The sequence below is a fragment of the Artemia sp. Qi Xiang Cuo genome, chromosome 5 (genome assembly GCF_049724085.1).
Source record: "Artemia sp. Qi Xiang Cuo chromosome 5, ASM4972408v1, whole genome shotgun sequence".
In the NCBI taxonomy this organism is placed as follows: Eukaryota; Metazoa; Arthropoda; class Branchiopoda; order Anostraca; family Artemiidae; genus Artemia; species Artemia sp. Qi Xiang Cuo.
In genome coordinates, this window is record NC_142798.1 from 82,464,178 (window position 1) to 82,485,461 (window position 21,284).

General features: G+C 35.5%; 1 protein-coding gene across 2 annotated transcripts in view; it reads right to left on the reverse strand.

Annotated features, from left to right (window-relative positions):
• LOC148952624 (major facilitator superfamily domain-containing protein 6-A-like) overlaps window positions 1-21,284 on the reverse strand; it is a 747,865-nt gene that overhangs the window by 503,975 nt on the left and 222,606 nt on the right. For both annotated transcript variants that reach the window (XM_089089986.1, XM_089089985.1), the window contains exons 6-7: window positions 19,409-19,531; window positions 9,428-10,087 (exon numbers count right to left, since the gene is read on the reverse strand). In XM_089089986.1, the coding sequence (XP_088946112.1) occupies window positions 9,428-10,087; window positions 19,409-19,531 (783 nt within the window). The remainder of the gene's footprint in view (window positions 1-9,427; window positions 10,088-19,408; window positions 19,532-21,284) is intronic.

Consider the following 21,284-nt stretch of genomic DNA (forward strand, 5'->3'; position numbering starts at 1 on the left):
CGCTTTCCTTTGTGAGTTAGATCTATAACTGCAATCATGCAGTTAATTTCAGTTTGGCTGTTTTTGTCTAAATGTAACTAGGTCCCCTTTCTTGTTGGTGCGCAACCCAACTATGTTTTACGTTAATTTGACAAACCTTTTCATCTTTGTTAATAAACTGGTGACTATGCTGCTGTGTATGGTATAAAAAATATATCAAAACTTCATTTGTGGCAAAAAAACTGCTTTTCGGTGGTGAATTTAAGGGTGGCAGGGTAGTCAACAAAAGCTGCACCCTCAACCTAATTTAGAACAGATTTAAAATAAATTTTAATCAATTCATTTCTAAAATTTCAAATCATTAAAGATTTTTTTTAATCATTATTACAAGTAAACCCAGTTTACTTTTATATGCCCTTTGAACAAACACAAGATTTTTTCGTTGTAATACTTTTTGCATCCAAGAAGGGCATTTGCTAATTGCTCGAAGCACCAAGGACATTGAAAGTGAAATCTTAATTTTCAATTGTTTAAGCTGAAACTTAAACAACTGCTTTTATCTTTAAAAAAAAACTAAGGAAATAGAGTATGTACTGTTTTAATAGTACAGATAACATAGACAGTTACGGAGTTTTTAGAAGTTGCAGATACCCAAATAGAAGAAAAAAGAAACAAATGGCATCGAACAACATTTAACATGACAATATATAGCAGAAACCTGAAAGTGTAGTTCTCAATTATAAAAAACAGATTGTTAATATTTGAATTTATAAGGACAAAAGCGTTGTCAAATCTGATTGATTAATTTTGTTTATTTTCTCACGGTTTAACGTGATAACAAAGACGGTACTGTCTTAAAACTTTTTTTGGAACAACAAAAAAACAAAATTTGGGACATTGTCAGGTATGAATAGCTAAGATGGGACAAGGGAGCAAATAAAGATTTTAATGCCCTAAGTACTTCATGTTCAAGACGTCCTTAGTTTCTCTTAAATACATTCTAAGACCATACTGGCTATACATGACATACGGAACTAAGAGAGGAAAGAAAATAATAAATGAAAAAAATGAAAAATAAAATAAAAAAAAAGTGAGAAAACGAGGATTTTGTCAGCCAGTGGCAAACATGAAAACGAAGAACAAGCAAATATTTCGACAAGGACTCTTGTTGGGTTTTCAGGTAAACTTCGAAAGGTTAGATTTTCGTTTTTTTTTAGCACTGAGGACAACTTGGCGGAGGTCCTTGTCGAGATATTTGCTTGTCCTTCGTTTTCATTTTTACCACTGGCTGAAAAAATCCTCGCTTTCTCACCTTTCTTCTGATTTTATTTTTCATTTATTATTTTCTTTCCTCTCTTAGTTTCTCTGAAAAAAAAGACCATGAATTAAACTATGGAAATAAGGTGGCCAGTAGATTCTTAGTTTTTAATAAGAGAAGGGTGGGGTGGAGGAGGAGCGTGCGTAGCTGTGTTGGCCTCAGGTGGCTCTGTGCTGCGGTGAGTTGTTAGTAGTAGTAGTAGTTAATAACTTCACAATTGAAGTAGCCAAAACGCAAACCTTAGAAAATTGGGGTTTTCAGGTCTGAATAGACATGAGATTGGTCCAAGGGTGCCATTTTCTAATATTTTTATTTAATATTCCTGATACTTTAACGGTTTTTGCATCTGATTATGCATCTGATGCGATTGTTGAAACATTGATGTCTAACATCAAAACACATTAAGTAAATATATCATAGATGGTGCTAAATTCCTATCAAAGCTAGTATTCAAAAATTAGTGATTTTAATACCTGTATATTCAAGGCCAATATTGCATTATACTTCTATAATCCAGTGGTAAAATATATTAAGTGTTCAACATAAAAAAAATTTTTGAATGGAGAGCAATAGTCCACATAGCGCAGGTACTGAACTCCTGATTCTCTACCTTTGACCGAGAGTTCCATGCGTGGTTGAGGGCAGATCGTCTGACGCTCTAGTGTTTTTCCCATATTTACGGACAGTTCTTTTCTTCCCCTTTTTTTCTAACCAAATAATTACCTATAACACAATCAATCAATCAATCAAACAATCAATTTATTCAATCAATAAACACAACAAAATACACTTCAATATAAACTCCCCCGTAAGGCTCTATGGCCAGGAAAAAAACAGGGGAGAAACAAAAATGAAACAAATACAAGTATTTTAAATATAATGCATTGAATTTCAACCTTTCAATGACTCAACACACACACACATAACAAAACAAAGAAGAGAAAAAAAAACAATAATTAAAAGACCCAAACAAAAAGCGATTTTATGAGACCCCCCCCCCTCCGCAAAAAAAGGATGTAGGACAATCCAATAAAATAAACCAAATTCCAAATATATATTCGAAACCAAACCACAAAAAAAAAAAATATTATACAAACTCAAAACCCCTTACAACAAATGTTTCCAACCCAGGCTAGTGTCAGCCCCCCCCCCCAAATAATAATAATAAAATTAACAAAAATATATTCAAACATGAAAAATCAAGACATTAAAAAAAAATTCTTAAAATTCTTTTGAAAGTACCAAACGAGTGACATTCTTGAGCTGACTCAGGTAGGCTATTCCAAACGATATGACAAGCAGTTAATGGATTAGAGTCAGACCTCACCGATGGAGTAAATAAAATATTAATATTCCTTGAATTGCGAAAATGATGCAAGGACATATCAGTGACGAAAGAATGAGTAGTTTAAAGGGCTGTGGGAACATCACCAGGAATTTGATGAAAAGTGAAAGAGGCGCACGAAATAGTGTAGAGAGACTGCAAATCAAGTAATAGGCTAGTTGGGTTAGTTGTAGAACAATTTGTTTCCTGTATAAGCCTTCTTGCCTTATCATATAACTTAGAAAGTGTTTTCAAAAATGAAGTGAAAGTTGAGATCCATATTGTAGGGCAATTAGAGACGTAGGACTGAACTAAGCAATGGAACAAAATTTTTAAACGGATACAGGAAAAATGTGTTTTAGTTTCCTCAAAATTCTAAGACTCCTTGAGATCTTCATATTAGTTATTCCAATATGATGCTTGAATGAAAGGTTTTCATCGAGAAGAGTACCGAGGACATATTGTTCCTTAGGTCTACTGAGAGAGCCCCTTGAAAGCTGGAAATTAGTTAACTCAGGGCACGCTAGAGAAATACGGGAAATTAAAAAACTTGACTTAGCAACATATAGTGCAAGGCGATTTGCATCAAACCAAAGAACGACTCTCTCAAAAAGGTCAACTAATTTGGGAAGAATCTCAGACTCTGTTCCTACTACAGTACCGATGGTACTGTCATCAGCGAAAGCAACGAGAGTGTCCACATCCTAAGAAAACGATGGGTTTTTTTAGCATTGAAAGATTCAGGATGACATAGGTGACAGCAAACTGTAGGCTTTTGATTCATAACTGCAACTATAAGGTCATTAACATAAATCAAAAACAAAAACGGTCCAAGAACAGAACCTTGAGGAACACCAAACTCAACTTCAGACTAAAAGTGGGAAAGGGAATCTACGGAGATAGTTCTACCTGACAAATAGGAATCAAACCAAGCATGAGCCTGTCCTCTTACACCATTGTGTGATAGCTTATACAGCAGAATCTCATGAGTTAAAGAGTCAAAAGCCTTACGGACATCTAGGAATATAGCTGCAGGAATCAAACCAGAGTCAAGCGCGGTGTGGAGAAAATTTAAAAGAGTTACACACGCATGCTCTGTAGAATGTTTAGCTCGGAAGCCAAACTGAAAATCATGAAAAAATCTTTTAGCCTCTAGAAAAGCAAGTAGACGGGAAAGCATGCTCTTTTCAAAAATTTTACTAAAAACAGACAGCAAAGATATAGGGCGATAATTGGCTGGGTCACTTCTTGGTCCACCTTTATATAAAACATTTACTCTAGCTCGCTTAAGAGAACTGGGAAAAATCCTATTTTCAAAAGAAAGATTTATAAGCTTTGTCAATGGAGAAATAATTGAAGGAAGAATGAACTTAACTACCATAGTTGGAATACAGTCAGGACTAGACGACGAAAAACCCTTCAAGCTATTTACAATCCTTGCTACTTCAACATCAGAAGCAGGATATAACACCATCGATTTGAGATAAGGCGGACCAAGATAAGATTTGAAATCTTGTTGTAACTGTGAAGACCTGACTGAAGAAGCAGTGGTTTTCCCAATATTGGCAAAATATGATGTAAATACTTCTTGAACAGATGAAATTCCCTCAACATCCACATCACCAACTACAAGCCTTGGAGGGATAGAAGGAGCCGGAAGAGAATGTTTGAGGATGGAATTGATCACTTGCCAAGTTTTTCGAATATCTTTCCCACAATCTGAGAAATTTTTGGAATAATAAAGGAATTTAGCCTTCCTGTATAAAGAATTGAAAACATTCCTGTAGAGTTTGAATTGCTGAAGACTTGCAACATTCAAAGATGGCTTTGCTGACTTAAAAGCTTTCCAAAGATTATTTCTTTTTCTCCAACTCCTTAGAAGACCAGGGGTCATCCATGGGTTAAGAGGAATAGATCTTTTTGACCTTGAAGTAGAGGAGGACAGAGCAGATACGTCAAAAATAGACTCCTTTACTGACTAATAAAAGGAATCAAACTTAGAACAAAAATCATTATCGTCACCAAAAAAATTCCATGTCTTCTCAGCTAAATGGGATCTAAGCGTATCAATTCATTCAAACCAAACCTAAAAGAATCTGAAGCAGATGCTAGGGTGTCCCTATTCAATATATTTTCAAGGATAAAACTGGAAAATACAGGACAATCGTCTAAAATATCACTCACTGCAACAGAATTCCGAACCAAATTAAGAGACGAAAAAATGTTATCAATTAAAGACGCTGACGTATCAGTTACACGTGTTGGAATACAAGTTGTTGGTAGAACCCCAGCAGTGAGCATATCTGAGAGAAAATCCATCGTAGTAGAGGAAGCCATGTCAATTAGATTTAAGTTAAAGTCTCTCATTATTACAAGTTGACATGGACGTCTGCGTATTAAATCCAAGACCTCATCAAGGACCTGAAGAAAAGAAGGGAGGGATCCACTGGGTGATCTATAAACATTACCACTTATCAATGCATTATTTTTTAATTTGATTTGAACAAATTGGGATTCGAAAACCCCTTTGTCAGTTGTTGACAGATCGCTTCGAGCAGTGTCGGGAAAAGCACCCTAAATATGCATTAATGGTCCACCCTTTGCCATCTTTCTGTGATTTAGTAACTCCATTTTGTAACCGGGTATATTTAAAAGCATTTCATTGCTAGAATTAAGAAAAGTCTCACATAATCCGATAACATCGGGTCGCCCATCAATAACTATCTGCCTCAACTGATCAATCGATGAGCATAGACCCTGAGTATTGAGTTGAAGGACCGAAAAATGATCATCTCGTCTAGTAGCTCACTTTAAATCAGAAACATACTTACTATTAATTGATTGGGAAGTATTTAGGGAATTTCTTTTAATTTGACCAATAGAATTATTAATAATACTCAAAACATCTAAGGGGATTCTTTGTAATTGAAGTAAACGCCCATCAAGGGAGTAAAAATCCCCAGAGCCTGAGTTAGAAAAAATCATATAACTTAAGGAGATTTTGTATCAAACCTGTGCTGCAGCACACACAAAATAAAATAAATAAAAAAATTAACCAAGAGGCTATAAATAACAACAAAAATAAATATAAATAAATAAATAAAATCACAATAATCATACCAATAAGTAAGATACATATACATTCTATATTATTGAACAAATTAATAATAATAATTTCAGATAAATTTAGTGTCTTCCTTAAATCATTAATCATACTACTCAGTTCCTGAAATAAAAAAAAATAAAAAATATATAACGCTAAAGCTCCACTGCATTAATGTACCCATGAGACTAATATAAGTAAAATCATTTTCAAGATAACAAAGGATTAAAATCCCAAACTGACGCAATAACTTGTGGGAACAGGCATATAACAAAAAAGAATAATTATTGAAATCCATAAATTTCATTGAAGTTAATTGGAACGAAAGTAAATCATTAGACAGGCACGAATAAAGAAAAAAAAATAAGCAAAATATCAATAGAATACGCTGAATATATGAATGGCAAGATACTAAATATGTCTAAAAAACACACACAAAAAAAACTTATTTTTAGACACAGTCGGCTAAATTATGAATTTTTCTAGTGACACATTCACCGTTAGGCCTTGCCAAAATTTGCCCACGATCAGGCCAAACATTTCTATGTCCAAATTTGTCCTTAGCGGCATATAGGATCTCACGTCGCCTCTTTGTCAATGCTTCCGATAGGAAAATTCCACTTGAAGCTAACCTGGATTCTGCTTTGAAGACTTTCTTCACTATATCACTATTCACAAATTTAACTAAAACCAGAGGGAGTTTGTCGTTTAGGGAGGCATCGCTTAAAGCAGGGGATATTTTGAATCTGTAGATATTCCTAATTTGGGCAACATTAATTTCAGTCCGGTTCATTTTGGTTACGAAAACTTGCAGGATTGTTGATTGGAGGTCAGATCCGGACTGTTGCCTAACACCATGCAAAATTAGCGAATCAAGCAGCACTTCTTGTTCAAATGAATCTAGTTTCATCTCAATTTTCATGATTTTCTCTTCTTCATTTATAATTTGATTGTGAAAAGTTTTCAGCGATTGTTCAATTTTTTCAAAATTTGGTTTATAATCAAGAGTAATCGCGTCATATATTTCACAAATTATGTCGTGGGATGACTGGCAGAAAGAATCAGCATCCAAAAACCTTTCATTAGCCTCCTTAGTTATATTTTGCATTAACTCTCGCATAGTTTCTTCCAGGTGAAGTTCCATAGAAGTGATTTTATCCATCAACGAAGCACATTCTCCTGTATTAGATTCCTTAATTGTTAATGCATTATATGCCTTGAAAAGGGATTTATAAATATCGGGCGAATTTTTCAATTCCTCAAATGCAGCCTTTACACCTGCAGTCTGTTTTGTTGAAGTTCGGCTAACGCTTGGATTGTATTCTGCCAAGTTGGCTTCAACAAGTCTGTATTCATCATGTGCCCCATAGCATAATACCAAATATGATGGCTTTTCTATCCTTGGACACTTTTAGTATCTTTACTGGCCAATGAGGATAATTTTTGAAGTTAGCTAACGCGATATCAAACTCTTTAAATGCAGGTATTTCCTATTATTGAGAGGCCAAAATAAAAGCAAATTATCTTTATGTAAGTTAAGAACCTTAATGAAAAATTTAGTTGAAATAATGCTCCAAAGATTCATGATATATATCCAAAATATTCTATATAATCCACTAATATCAGTCTATTTCAATACCAATTAGTTTGGCACCATTGGTGAACACAGATCAATTCGCTCACAGTAGGTTTACTCAAGAAAAGTCAATGGCGCAATGTTGTAAAAATCATTATTTATACACATTATACACATTATTTGTAAAAATCAATTTAAACCTATCGGTCTGCTCCACAAAAAAAAATATATATTTAGCAAAGTATAAGAAATTTTAGGAACAATTTCAAGATATAAGGGGAGAATTTCAGACCCGAAGACCTCCCTTTCCTCACCCCCACCCATTATATCAGATGGTAAAATGATCTAGAGAATGAAATATGATACGGCAAAACCCTTTAATTGAAAGTTCTAAGATTAAAGGGCGCACACAAGGAATGGCAAACAGGATAAAACTCCTTAAAAAATATTATGTGTTTAAATGTTAGGAACTCTTCCCTCTCCCCGTTTCAGTTGAACAATATCTTGGTTGGATAAAAAATCTCAATTAACGTGTAATATGTTTTATTTTTGTTTTTATTAATTTCACAGTAGGCTTTTCTTCAAATTCATATAAACTTTTTTCTTAAAGAGAAGGTAATTATTTCCGAAGTTGCTAGCAAAATATTAATGCAGATTCATTTATTTGACTCTTCTTTTCCGTCGATTTCATAATTATCTTCCTTCTTAATCTATTCACTTAATATTTTTTTAAATCAATTAGTTAAATTAAAAATTCAATCAAAATTATTCATTTAGTTTTCAATAGAGGGCAAATGGCACCCTACCCTTTTGAAAGTTTTAGGGGACGGCAAACACAAACCATTTTCTAACTGGAAATGTATCAAAACAAAAAATGTGTGATAAGTAGGCTACTACTTCTAAAATGTCCAATTTTTGTCACTGATTCCTGTGTTTAAAGCTATTACTATCAAATCCATAATAAACCGATTGGATAAGCGAAACTTTTGCGGAAAATTTACTCTTTGCTCGTGACAAAGACGTTTTCTGTTTTATTTAGTTTGTTAATAGGCAAGATTGATAAAGTGGGCATCTTTACTTACCTTGGTAGTATTATTTGTAAAGACGATGGGAGCAGTGAAGATGTTAGAAGTAGAATCGCCAAGGCTCAGCGTGTTTTTTTACAATTAAAAAAGTTTGAAAGAACAGGAATAAAAGCCTGCAAACCAAGATAAGAATATTAGAAGATACAGTGATGACAGTAGTCAAATATGGCTCTGAAGCATGGGCGCTTCGAAAAGCGGGTGAATATTTGCTAGATGTATTCCAGAGAAATTGCTTAAGGATTGTTCTGGGTACCCGGATGACTGACCGTATTTCAAACAATAGGCTTTACGAAAATGTGGTTCAATACCGCTCGCCAGGGCTATAATGAAGGAAAGGTTGCCGAAGATTGTTCTTTTTGACCAACCGTCTAGGGCTAAACGGAAAGCAGGTCGTCCTCGTCTGAGGTGGGAGGACGTCATAAAGGAAGATTTAAACGAGATGGGAACTTCGTGGGAGGGTGTAAAAAGGGAGGCTTTGAATAGATTGGGATAGAGGAGGAGCGTGCATAGCTGTGTTGGCCTCAGGCGACTTGGTGCTGCAGCGAGTTGTTAGTAGTAGTGGTAGTATTTCCAAACACTCTGTAAATCGTATTACAATATAATCCAATAGGATCTAGGGAGATGTTTTGCTGACTAATCAACAAAAGAATTTAAATATTAAAAGATTTGTCGAAATCCACACTAGCAATTGGTTTATTAATGCGGATTAAAGTTGTATCTCTTGAGGATATTTATCAATGAGGACAATTTGTAAACTCTGCAGAAATAGAGTTGAACTTACATTGAAGGTAGTAGACATACTTATTGTAAAATTATTAATACTAAGCTATTAATCACTGTGGAGACGAAATTCAACCTAAGACATACAGAAATTTCATTTAGAAAAGAAGCTAAGAATATAAGTGACATAAATTATCACACCATCCCCTGAAAAATATTGTAAACGCTGGTTTCAGTTCCCAATACAAAATTTTACAAAGTACAAAGTAGTACAAAAGTACAAAGTACAAAATACAAAGTAGAGAAGTATACAAATTATTACCTTTTAGGGTGCTAAACCAATCAACAAGAACGCCAGAAAGTGGAGAAATGGTACCGAGGCCTAACATAGAGAAGAAGCGCTGTTTTCCATAATCTCCATTATGCTCCTTTACCATAGCCAGGACAGTCGCATCAAATAGGCAAAAGCAACTGCTGATCATCGATGTTGATAGGACCCTTATTAGAAAATATGTCCAAAATCCACGCAAATGCATAGACTGATGTTGCAAATCTCTTTCTGTATCAACAAATTTCAAGGCAATTATGTCTACCTTTGTTTGCCCCAAACAATCACTAGTATCAATATCGGTGTTTCCAATGAGGATAAATTCTTTCTTTATGGCGGTATTTCCAGTGAGAGCAGATCGGTCTTCTCCTTTGGCATAAAAGTGAAAAGGCTCTTCTCTTTTCATGCACCCTTGAATACTAGATGTTTTGAGTTTCACAGATGAAAGCAGTCTTGTTGAATTCCAGCTCTTGTGCGGAACTTTGAGATATGTTTCATTTTTGGCTGTAAATAGAATGGCAGAAGTGATATGGGTTTCAAAACTATCGGGAACCCGAGCGTCAGCCATCAGAACACATGTTTGTGAAATAATAGCAGTGATTAATGCACCCATTAATACATAACGATATTGGCCAAGTTTGTCAGAGAGCATGCCTGAGAAGGAAAAAGAAGTTAGAGAAAGCAATACATGATATATATGGGTACAACTAATATAGCTTAGTCTTCTAAAAGAGTTCCAATGGCACTCTTGTGGAACTCTAGTGGAACTCTTTAAGAAGGTTACGCTTTCATGGTTTCAAACAGTATGTGATAACGAACTCTGAAAAAAACAATTTTGACAGCAATTAATAACGCAAAGAGTTGGCTATTTATGCTGATTCCAAAAATATAAAATTCGTTAAGTTTAGTGTTACCCATCGAAAGCTACGAGCCTGAGAACATTTTCTATATTTCCAGAAATTGGGAAAAACCACCAAGTCAAACGATCTTAATGAAAATCACATCATCAGATGAAATATACCAGAAAACCATACCGTAGATGTTTCAAGCTATTATCTACAGAAATGTGGAACTTTATATTTTTTGCCAGAAGATAGATCACCGATGCATGTTTATTTAATTTTTTTTCGCAGGGAAGATCGGACTGAACCAATGTTCCTAGAAGCTCAGAAGAAGACTCATTAAAAAAAAAATTAAAATCTCCAGTACCTTTTAATTAACCTTAAATATTGGAGGGTAACAAGCCCCCCCCCCCTCCCTTCAGGACCTATTTTTCGCAAAAAATTCCGATAAGAAACTCTGAGGTAGTTATGCGGTTCAGCATAGTTGAAAAATCAAATCACTATGTCTCTGGTGATGATATGACCCCACAGCCTATGGGGAAAGCGTTGTAATTCATTAAACTTGTTCACTGTTTACGTGTAGGCTTATTCCATATTTTTGCTGAAAAATATGCAAATATTTTTCGAAGGAAGGGGTCGGATTTTCTATGGGACAAGGGGATTTTCCACTGGAATAGCTTTCCATGGTGGGGAAAGTTTTCGGAAGGAATTCATCGAGGGGTTGGGTGAGAAGAATACCGGGTATGACTTAAAAAACGACGGAAATCATAGGCAATGAAATAGAGCTGCCTAAGTAAAGAACGATGTTGGGAAAATGTATTATTTTTTTTTTTTGGTTCTTGGTCTTAGACCAGGGCGCTTCGTATCGAAGGAGTTATCGTATAAACTTCGAAATGGGCCCATTAAATTGGAAATTCGAGTGGCGTGTGCCCTTTTTAATATTAGAAAGTCACTGAAAGGCAACTAACACCCCTTCCACACCCACCATTTCCCCAAACAGATCCAATCAAAATTTTGCGATAGCTATTTTGTTCAGCGTAGTTGATTTCCAGATAGAAATTATGTTTTTGAGGAGGACACTCCTCCACAGCCCTCAGGGCAAGGGTTGCAAGTTATAACCTGGGGGCATATAAGGTTTTTTTTTATAGAAAGTGTTGTCGTAGGAACTTCAAAAAAAGCTCATTCGATTGGAAATTCAAAAGGCTAGTGCCCTTTTTAATAGTCGAAAGTGATTGGAAGCCAACTACGCCCCCCTCTCATGCCCACCTTTTCCCCAGACAAAAGGAATCTAAATTTTGAGATAGCCATTTTGTTCAACGTAGTTGAAAGTTCTGGAAATTAGGTCTTTGAGGATAAACCCCCCCCCCCACAGCCCTCAGGGTAAGGGTTGTAAGCTATGCCCTGGGGGCCTATAAGGTTTTTCATAGAAAGAGTTGTCGTAGAAACTTCAAAAAGGGCTCATTTGATTGGAAACTGAAATGGCTAGTGTCCTTTTTAATAGTCGAAAGTGATTGGAAGGCAACTCACACTCCTTTCAGGCCCACCATTTATCCAAACATATCCATTCGAAATTTTGAGATAGCCATTTTATTCCAAGTAGTTGAAAGTTCCGGAAATTATATCTTTGAGGATGACACTCCCCCCACATCCCTCAGAGTAAGTGTTGTAACTTGTGCCCTGGGAGCATATAAGGTTTTTATTGAAAGCTTTGTCGTAGAAACTTGAAAAGGGGCTCATTCGATTGGAAATTCAAAGGGCTAGTGTCTTTTTTAATAGTCGAAAGTGATTTAAGGGCAACTAACTCCCCTCTCACACCCACCATTTCCCCAAACACATCCGATCAAAATTTTAAGATAGCAATTTTGTTCAAAGTACTTAAAAAGTCTGGAAATTATGTTTTTGAGGATGACACTCCCCCCCCCCCTTAAGCCCTCAGGGCAAGGGTTGAAAGTTATGCCCTTTGAGCATATAAGGCATTTTTTATTATAGAAAGCGTTGTCGTAGAAACTTCAAAAAGGAATAATTCGATTGGAAACTGAAACGGCTAGTGCCCTTTTTAATAGTCGAAAGTGATTGGATGGCAAGTAACCCCCTCTCATGCCACCATTTCTCGAAACATATCCAACCGGAATTCTGAGAAGTCATGTTGTTCAACGTAGTTGAACGTTCTCAACATCATGTCTTTGAGGATGGTAACCCCCCCTCTCCCCAATGTCCTCAGGTCAAGGGTTGTAAGTTATGCTCTGTGGCATATAAGGTTTTTATAGAAAGCGTTGTCGTAGAAACTTCAAAAAGGGCTCATTCGATTGGAACTTGAAAGGGCTAGTGTCCTTTTTAATAATGGGAAGTTATTGGAGAGCAGCTAACCCTCCTTCCACGCCCAACATTTCCCCAAACACATCCCATCAAAATTTTGAGTTAGCAATTTGAAAGTTCTGGAAATTAGGTCTTTGAGGATGACAACCCTCCCCTCCCCCGGCCCTCAGGGCAACGGTTGTAAGTTATGCCCTGGGGGCTTATAAGGTTTTTATTGAAAGCGCTGTCGTAGAAACTTCAAAAGGGCTCGTTAAATTTGAAATTGAAAGGGCTTGTGCCCCTTTTAATAGTTGAAAGTGATTGGAGACCAACTAACGCCCAACGCCTACCTTTTCCCCAAACACATCCATTGAAGATTATAAGATAGCCAGTTTGTTCAGCGTAGTTGAAATTTCTGGAAATTAGATCTTTGAGGATGGCAACTTCCTCAAAGCCCTCAGGGAAAGGGTTGTCATTTATGCCCTTAGAGCATATAAGGTGTTTATGGAAAGGGTTGTCGTATAAACTCAAAAAGAGTTCATTCGATTGGAAATTGAAAGGTCTAGTGCCCTTTTAAACAGTCGAGTAATTGGAAGGCTTGACATTTTTCAAACAGTTCGTGGTAACAAACTGTAAGTAAGGAGCGACCCGACTCAATAGTAACTGAAACTCTAAAAACGAAATTTTTATACCAATACATACATCAAAAGAATTATATTTTAATGCTGATTTCAAATATATAAGTTTCATCACGTTTAGTCCTACCCATCAAAAGTTACGCGCCTAAGAAAATTTGCCTGATTTTCGATAAAAGAAGGAAACACCATCTAAAAATTATATAACCTTAATGAAAATCACACCATCAGATTCAGAGTATCAGAGAACCCTACTGTAGAGGTTTCAAGCTCCTATCTGTAAAAATGTGGAATTTTGTAATTTTTGTCGGAAGAAAGATCACGGATGCGGGTTCATTTGTTGTTTTTTTTTTTTTTTCAGGGGTGATCGTATCGACCCAGCGGTCCTAGAATATCGTGGGAGGGCTCATTCAAACGGAAATTAAAAGCTCTAGTGCCTTTTTTAAGTAACCAAAAAACATGGAGAGCAACTAGACCCCCTCTCACGCTTATTTTTTTCCCGTAGTCACCCGATCAAAATTTTGATATAGCCATTTAGTTCAGCATGGTCGAAAATATAATAACTATGTCTTTTAGGATTACTTAATCCCTCACAGTCCCCGGGGGAAGGGCTGAAAGTTATAAACCTTACCCAATGTTTACATATAATAGGCCTATTTTTATTGGGAAGTATACAGACGTTTCCAGGGGGGATCTTTTCTGGTTGTGGGGGAGGGGTCGGGGTTTATGTGATAGAATATTTCAGTGGAGGAAGTTTTCACGGGGGAAGGGACATTGCTATGAAGGGGGCGCCGGATATCTCAGCATTATTTAAAAAGACGATCAGATATTAAATAAAAAAAAGTTTTTCAACTGAAAGTAAGGAGCAACATCAAAACTTAAAACGAACAGAAATTATTACCTATACCTCGGGGGTCCACCCCCTAGTCAATACCTCGCTCTTTAAGCCAAAGATTTTTTAGTACTATCATAAGAGCTATTTGTTCTAATTAACGGCCTTTGTGATTAAGAGGTTATTTTTAAAGAATTGGAACAAAATTCGAACTTTAGCATAAAGAGCGAGGTATTAACTAGGAGGCGAACCCGTAATATACGTTTTAAAAATATATGAATATAGAAGTTCGTTACGTAAGTTAATTCGTAAGTTACGTATATTTATTACTAATAAAAACGTTCGTAAATAAAATTAAACAACTTTCGAGAAAGCCATTTAACCAATAAAAGTAAAATTAATATGCAAATTTTGTTTTAATTATTCATGTACGGTGAGCCAAAGTAAAAACCTGTATTAATTCAAAAATGTTCAAAAATTAAATAAAAAAACACTTTTTTTAACTGAAAGTAAGGAGCGACATTAAAACTTAAAACAAACAGAAATATTCCGTATATGAAAGGGGCTGTCCCCTCCTCAACGCCTCGCTCTTTACGCTAAAGTTTTTTACTGTTTAAAAAAAAATCGTGAAAGAGTCTAACTTTAGCGTAAAGAGCGAGGTGTTGAGGAGGGGACAGCCCCTTTTATATACGGAATTATTTCTGTTCGTTTTAAGTTTTAATGTCGCTCCTTAGTTTAAGTTTAAAAACTTGTTTTTTTTATTTAATATAGTAAACATCGATGTGGGTACAATGTATTATTATTTTTTTTATTTGTTTTTGTTTAGAACAGGGCACTTCGTATCGAAGGAGTTGTCTTACTCCGAAAAGGGCTCATTCGATTGAAAATAGAAAGCGCTGAAAAAGGGCTAATAAGTAGAAAGTGATTGGAGGGAAACTAGTCCCCCTCCCACGCCCACCCTCCCATTTGCCTATTATTAAGATAAAATGCACTGTGTTAATGCTAAATTCTTAAAAAGGCATCTCAGCAGTGTCCCAAGAACGACTGAGGGTGTTATGTTCAAATTTTCGGGACTAATTCCGCTCTTAAAATTTAACCAAATCAAAATAGCGTAAGTGTATCCAAGCTATCAAAGAAAGTAAACAGATTTTTTTTTGGCGAATGGTATCAAGTTTTCTATTTCATGTCAACTAGAGGAGGCATGAAACTAAATTAAACAATACTATTTGTGTCCAAATTTTCAAAAGGGTGTATGATGTTAAAAATTGCGGAAAATTTTTCTCCAGCATACAAATAGCAGGCCAAAGTATTAAAAAACAAAAAGATTTAAAGAATTATTTTCTTTTTCCCTGAAAAGACTATCAAACAGTTCGTGATAACGAACTGTAAGTAAGAAGCGACCCGGCTCAATAGTAAACGAAACTCTAAAAAACGGTATTTTGATACCAATAGATACATCAAAAGAATCAGATTTAAATTCTGATTTCAAACATATAAGTTTCATCAAGTTTAATCTTACCTATCAAAAGTTACGCGTCAGAGAAAATTTAACTGATTTTCAAAAAAAGGGGGAAAGACCCCCTAAAAACTATTGAACCTTAATGAAAGTCACACCACAATATTCAGCATATCAGCGAACCCTACTGCAGAATTTTCAAGCTCCTATCTACAAAAATGTGGAATTTTCCATTTTTTGCCAGAAGACAGATCACGGATGCGTGTTTATTTGTTTTTTTTTTTTTTTTTTTTTTTTCTTCTTTTCCCCAGGGGTGATTGTATCGACCCAGTGGTCCTAGAATATCGTGGGAGGGCTCATTGGAACGGAAATTAAAAGTTCTAGTGCCCTTTTTAAGTGAAAAAAAAATGGAGGGCAACTAGGCCCCTTCCCACGCTCATTTTTTTCCCAAAGTCACCCGATCAAAATTTTGAGATAGCCATTTATTCAGCATGGTCGAAATTATTATAACTATGTCTTTTAGCATGACTTAATCCCTCAAAGCCCCCAGGGGGAGGGCTGAAAGTTATGAACTTTACCCAATGTTAACATATAGTATTGGTTATTGGGAAGTATACAGTACAGACGTTTTCAGGGGAGATTCTTCCTGGTAGGGGGGGGGGGGTTCGGGGGTTACTCAATGGTAACCGAAACTCTAGAAAACGGTATTTTGATAAAAATAGATACGTCAAAAGAATCGAATTTTAATGTTGATTTCAAATATATAAGTTTCATCAAGTAAAAGTTTAAAACCTCAATGAAAATCACACCATCAGATTCTGCGTATCAGAGTACCCTGCTATAGAGGTTTCGAGCACTTATCTACAAAAATGTGGAACTTTGCATTTTTTGCCAGGAGTAAGATCGCGGTTTGCCAGAAGAGAGATGCGTGTTTATTTGGTTTTTTTTCCCCAGGGGTTATCGTACCGACGCAAGGGTCCTAGAATATCGGGAGAGGGCTTATTGGAATGGAAATTAAAAGTTCTACCCTTTTTAAGTGACCAAAAAAAATGGAGGGCAACTAGGCCCCCTCCCACGCTAATTTTTTCCCAAAGTCACCCGATCAAAATTTTGAGATAGCCATTTTGTTCAGCATGTTCGAAAATATTACAAGTATTTCTTTTAGGATGACTTAATTTCCCGAAGTTCCCGGGCGGAGGGCTGAAAGTTATGAACTTTACCCAATGTTAACATAGAGTATTGGTTATTAGGAAGTATACAGTACAGACGTTTTCAGTGGAGATTTTTCCTGGTGGTGGGGGGGGGGTCGGGGGTTATGTGGGAGGATCTTTCCATGAAGGAAGTTTTCATGGGGGAAGGGAAATTGCTATGAAGGGGACGCCGGACTTCCCAGCATTATTTAAAAAAAGATCAGAAATTAAATATAAAAAAACAAGTTTTTCAACTGCAACAGCAGCAACATCATAACTTTAAACGAACAGAAAATATTACATAAATTATTGGGTTCACCCCCTAGTCAAAACCTCGCTCTTTAATAAAGAGATTATATAGTACGTTCATAAAAGCTATTTATTCTAATTAACGGCATGTGTGATAAAGCGGTCAGTTTTAAAGAATTGGACCAGAATTCGAACTTTCGTTTAAAGAGCAAGATCTTGACTAGGGGGCGAGCCCCCTAATATACGTATTAAAAATATATGAATATAGAAGTTCGTTACGTAAATGAATTCGTAAGTTACGTATATTTATTACTAATAAAAACGTTCGTAAATAAAATGAAACAAGTTTCGAGAAAGCCATTTAACCAAATAAAAGTAAATTAATACGCAAATTGTGGTTTAATTATTCATGCACGGTGAGCCAATATCAAAACCTGCATTATTCCAAACACATTCAAAAATTAAATAAAAAAAAAACAAGTTTTTTTAACTGACAGTAAGGAGCGACATTAAAACTTAAAACGAACAGAAATTATTCCGTATATGAAAGGGGCTGTCCCCTCCTCAACGCCTTGCTCTTTACGCGAAAGTTTGACTTTATCACAACTCTATTTTGTTTAAACAATAAAAAACTTTAGCGTAAAGAGCAAGGCGTTGAGGAGAGGACAGTCCCTTTCATATACGGAATAATTTATGTTCGTTTTAAGTTTTAATGTCGCTCCTTACTTTCAGTTAAAAAAACTTGTTTTTTTTATTTAATGTTAATATAAAACTAACAGAAATTAATTAAGAAAAAAATTTTCCACAAAACAAGTTTTTCAAAGAAAAGTAAAGAACCCCATTAAACCAAAAATGAGTAAAAATAAAGTCGAATAATCTAAGCGTGAAACTACCACAAACGAGCATCGATCAACAAATGAAACCCAAACCGAACAGAAATTACAATAAACAACCGAGTCAAACTCAAAACAAGCAGAAATTAACATGAGTAGGGCTCAAAACCCCTATGCCATCCCAAGGCCAGAACAAAACTTTACTGAAAAAAAGATACAAATTAATATACATTGTCTGTTTAATATGCATATAGGCTGATATTTATTAATTAAACTCTTTAGAACATTCGATCTGTTGAAGCTGGAGAAGTAAAAACATTTATATTTTTTCAGTAATTTCTGTTCGTTTTCAGGTTATTTATTGTAATTTCTGTTCATTTTGGGTTTCATTTATTTATCGGTGGTGATTTATGGTAGTTTCACGCTTAACGGTAGATGTTTATTTAACGGTTATTTAACGGTAGATGTTTGATTTTATTTTTGTTCATTTTTGGTTTAATGAGGTTCTTTACTTTTCTTTGAAAAACTTATTTTGTGGATTTTTTTTTTAATTAATTAAACAAAAAGACAAGTGTTTTCACCTGAATGTTAGGAGCAACATTAAAGTTTAAAACGAATAGAAATTATTCCATTTATAAGGGGAGAATGACTGTTTCAGAAACGACTCCTGAAACACGAGGCTCGTTGAATTCGAACAAAAAGTATTTTTTTAAAACTTTAAGATTTTAGCGGAAAGAGCATGGGGTTGAGGAATTAGAAAGCCCCAATAATATACATGATAATTTCAGCTCATTTTAAGTTTTAATGTTGCTCCTTTTTTCAGTTGAACATAAACTACTTTTTTAATTAATTACTTAAAGAGAATGGGAAACTTTTTAGGCAGCGCTTTCCAAACTAGGAGGCCCGCCTCCCCTGGGGGGGGGCACGGAATATTCTAAGGTAAGGCAAAAAAAATTGCACTACAAAAATCGCCTTGCAAGTAGAAGAATGAACCGATGTAGTTAAAACTGAATATTTAAATGGATTTCCCAGCATTATTTAAACAACGATCAGAATTTAAATAAAAAAACAAGTTTTTTCATCTGAAATTAAGGAGCGGCATTAGAACTTAAAACGAACAGAAATTATTACGTATATGAGGGGGTTCACCCCCTAGGCAATACCTCGCTCTTTGCGCTAAAGTTTTTTTAGTGCTTTTGAAAGAGCTATCTATTCTTGTTAACGACATTTGTGATTCAGGGATTTGTGATTCGAACGAAATTTGAACTTTAGCGTAAAGAGCGAGGCTCTAAAACATTATAGAATCACACTACCGGCCAACCAAGTGAAGAAACTTTATCACATTATTTACCAATGGTACCATTTAGAACCGCAACAATATGGGAAGATTCTCGCCGATTAAATAGTGTAACATCACACTTTTGGGGCTAGCTAAATTGTCTGATAATTCTCTGAAATTTCCGGAAACATTTTTCTGACGCCTCAATGGTTCGGCGTCTTTTAAATGAGTTATCGATGAAGCACAAAATGGAGATATTTATTTCTTTAACAAACACTAATGGGAGATTTGGTCCTGGGCTCTTCTAGCAGCTTTAATATTTTGCTTGCCATTCTGACACTAATGCTCTGAAAACACTACTTACCCGCAATAGGGGCACCGATAAGGGCTGCAAAGGGTAGACAAGCGGATATAGTACCAATTTCTTCAATGTTTAGGCCAATGCTTCTCATATGAACTGCATAATACGGTGAAACTGCCGCCATTCCTGCAATTAAAATTATTGGCTTATTCCTTTTTATTTATTAAATAAAAAAAACAAGTTTTTTAAACTGAAAGTAAGGAGCGACATTAAAACTTAAAACGAACAGAAATTATTCCGTACATGAAAGGGGCTGTCCCCTCCTCAACGCCTCGCTCTTTATTCCGTATATGAAAGGGCTGTCCCCTCCTCAACGCCTCGCTCTTTACGCTAAAGTTTGACTGTCTCACAATTTTTTTTTTAAACAATAAAAAACTTTAGCGTAAAGAGCGAGGCGTTGAGGAGGGGACAGCCCCTTTCATATACGGAATAAAGAGCGAGGCGTTGAGGAGGGGATAGCCCCTTTCATGTACGGAATAATTTCTGTTCGTTTTAAGTTTTAATGTCGCTCCTTACTTTCAGTTTAAAAAACTTGTTTTTTTTATTTAATTTCTGATCGTTTTTTAGTTAATGCAGCTTTTATTTGCATAAAAATTTTACTTTTCTTTTGCTAAATGAATGTCTTTACAAATTAACTTACGTAACTAACTTCTATATTCGTATATTTTTCTTCTGGCAAAAATTCAAAGTTGCAGATTTTTGCAGATATGAGCTTGAAACCTATGAGTAGTAAGGCATCAATAGATATCACGAGTGATTGCGTAATATGCCTTACCACGGGTCCAGCACCTATTACTACGAACGATACTTGTCCTACCAGACGGGTTTTCTAATGTGACACTCATTTTTTTTTTTGGAGGTCAAACAGAGAGAGAGCGGCGGTCACACTAACTTGATTAGTAGTTGGATTCGGATATAAGGAGTAATTTTCATTGTAGTTCATATTAGTAAGAGAATCGAATTCCAAGAGATAATAGTTTATTTGAGAGGACATTTGTGGAGAAAAAATGAGTGGTGCATTTATACTATTGGAGATTAATGATGGAACCGACAGCAGCAGCAGCAGCAACGATATGCGAGTACCCAATGTAGCTGTGGAAATAACCGCTGGCTGTAGACTCTGTCTTGAATGGGACATTATGTATGCGAGATACGTGATATCACTAAGCAAGTTTAAGCAGGAGGAGCAACTAAGTTTTGCTGGAAAAGTGAATATTCTCCATATAAATAAACTTCGGTCAGCATTAGATGTCCTATCGAAATATATTGATGAGAACAAAATAAATCAGTGAATATTATTATTATTGTAATTATGTTCAATAAAAATGTTTCTAAATCAATGGTATTTTTTTCTTTCTAGAGTACAAAAAGAAATTCTGGTTAGTCTGAAGTTGGTTGTGAGAGAGTTAGGACTCTAAAAAATGGATAGATTCGAGAAAGAGCGAGTCATGGGGAATCCAGTTATTATGTGAAAACGTATTTGTCTATTTGTCTATTTTATAGAGCTGTAAATTCAACGGAAGGCGTTTCTTCAGTAACTGCTCGTCCGTATGATGGTAACTGAGTCTCCATCATTGGATAATAGCAAGAGGCTTTTATAATATGATTCCAATACGTCTACTCAATTTATGAATTTATTGATCACAAAACAGCAAAATGATATTGTGGATATGCTTTTAAACATTAGTTTTGAAATTTAGGACTTTTTTCATGAGAAAGATGGTGCTCAAGGATGATTTACTCCTCTCTCTCTCTCTCTATCTAAGACAATTTTTGTTGTTGCTAGCTCAGTTTCATTGTGGTAGTTAGAGTGTCAACACATAATAAAATGTTCCATACATGTCCGTTATGTATGTACTCACTGGGCAGCTGGTCATCA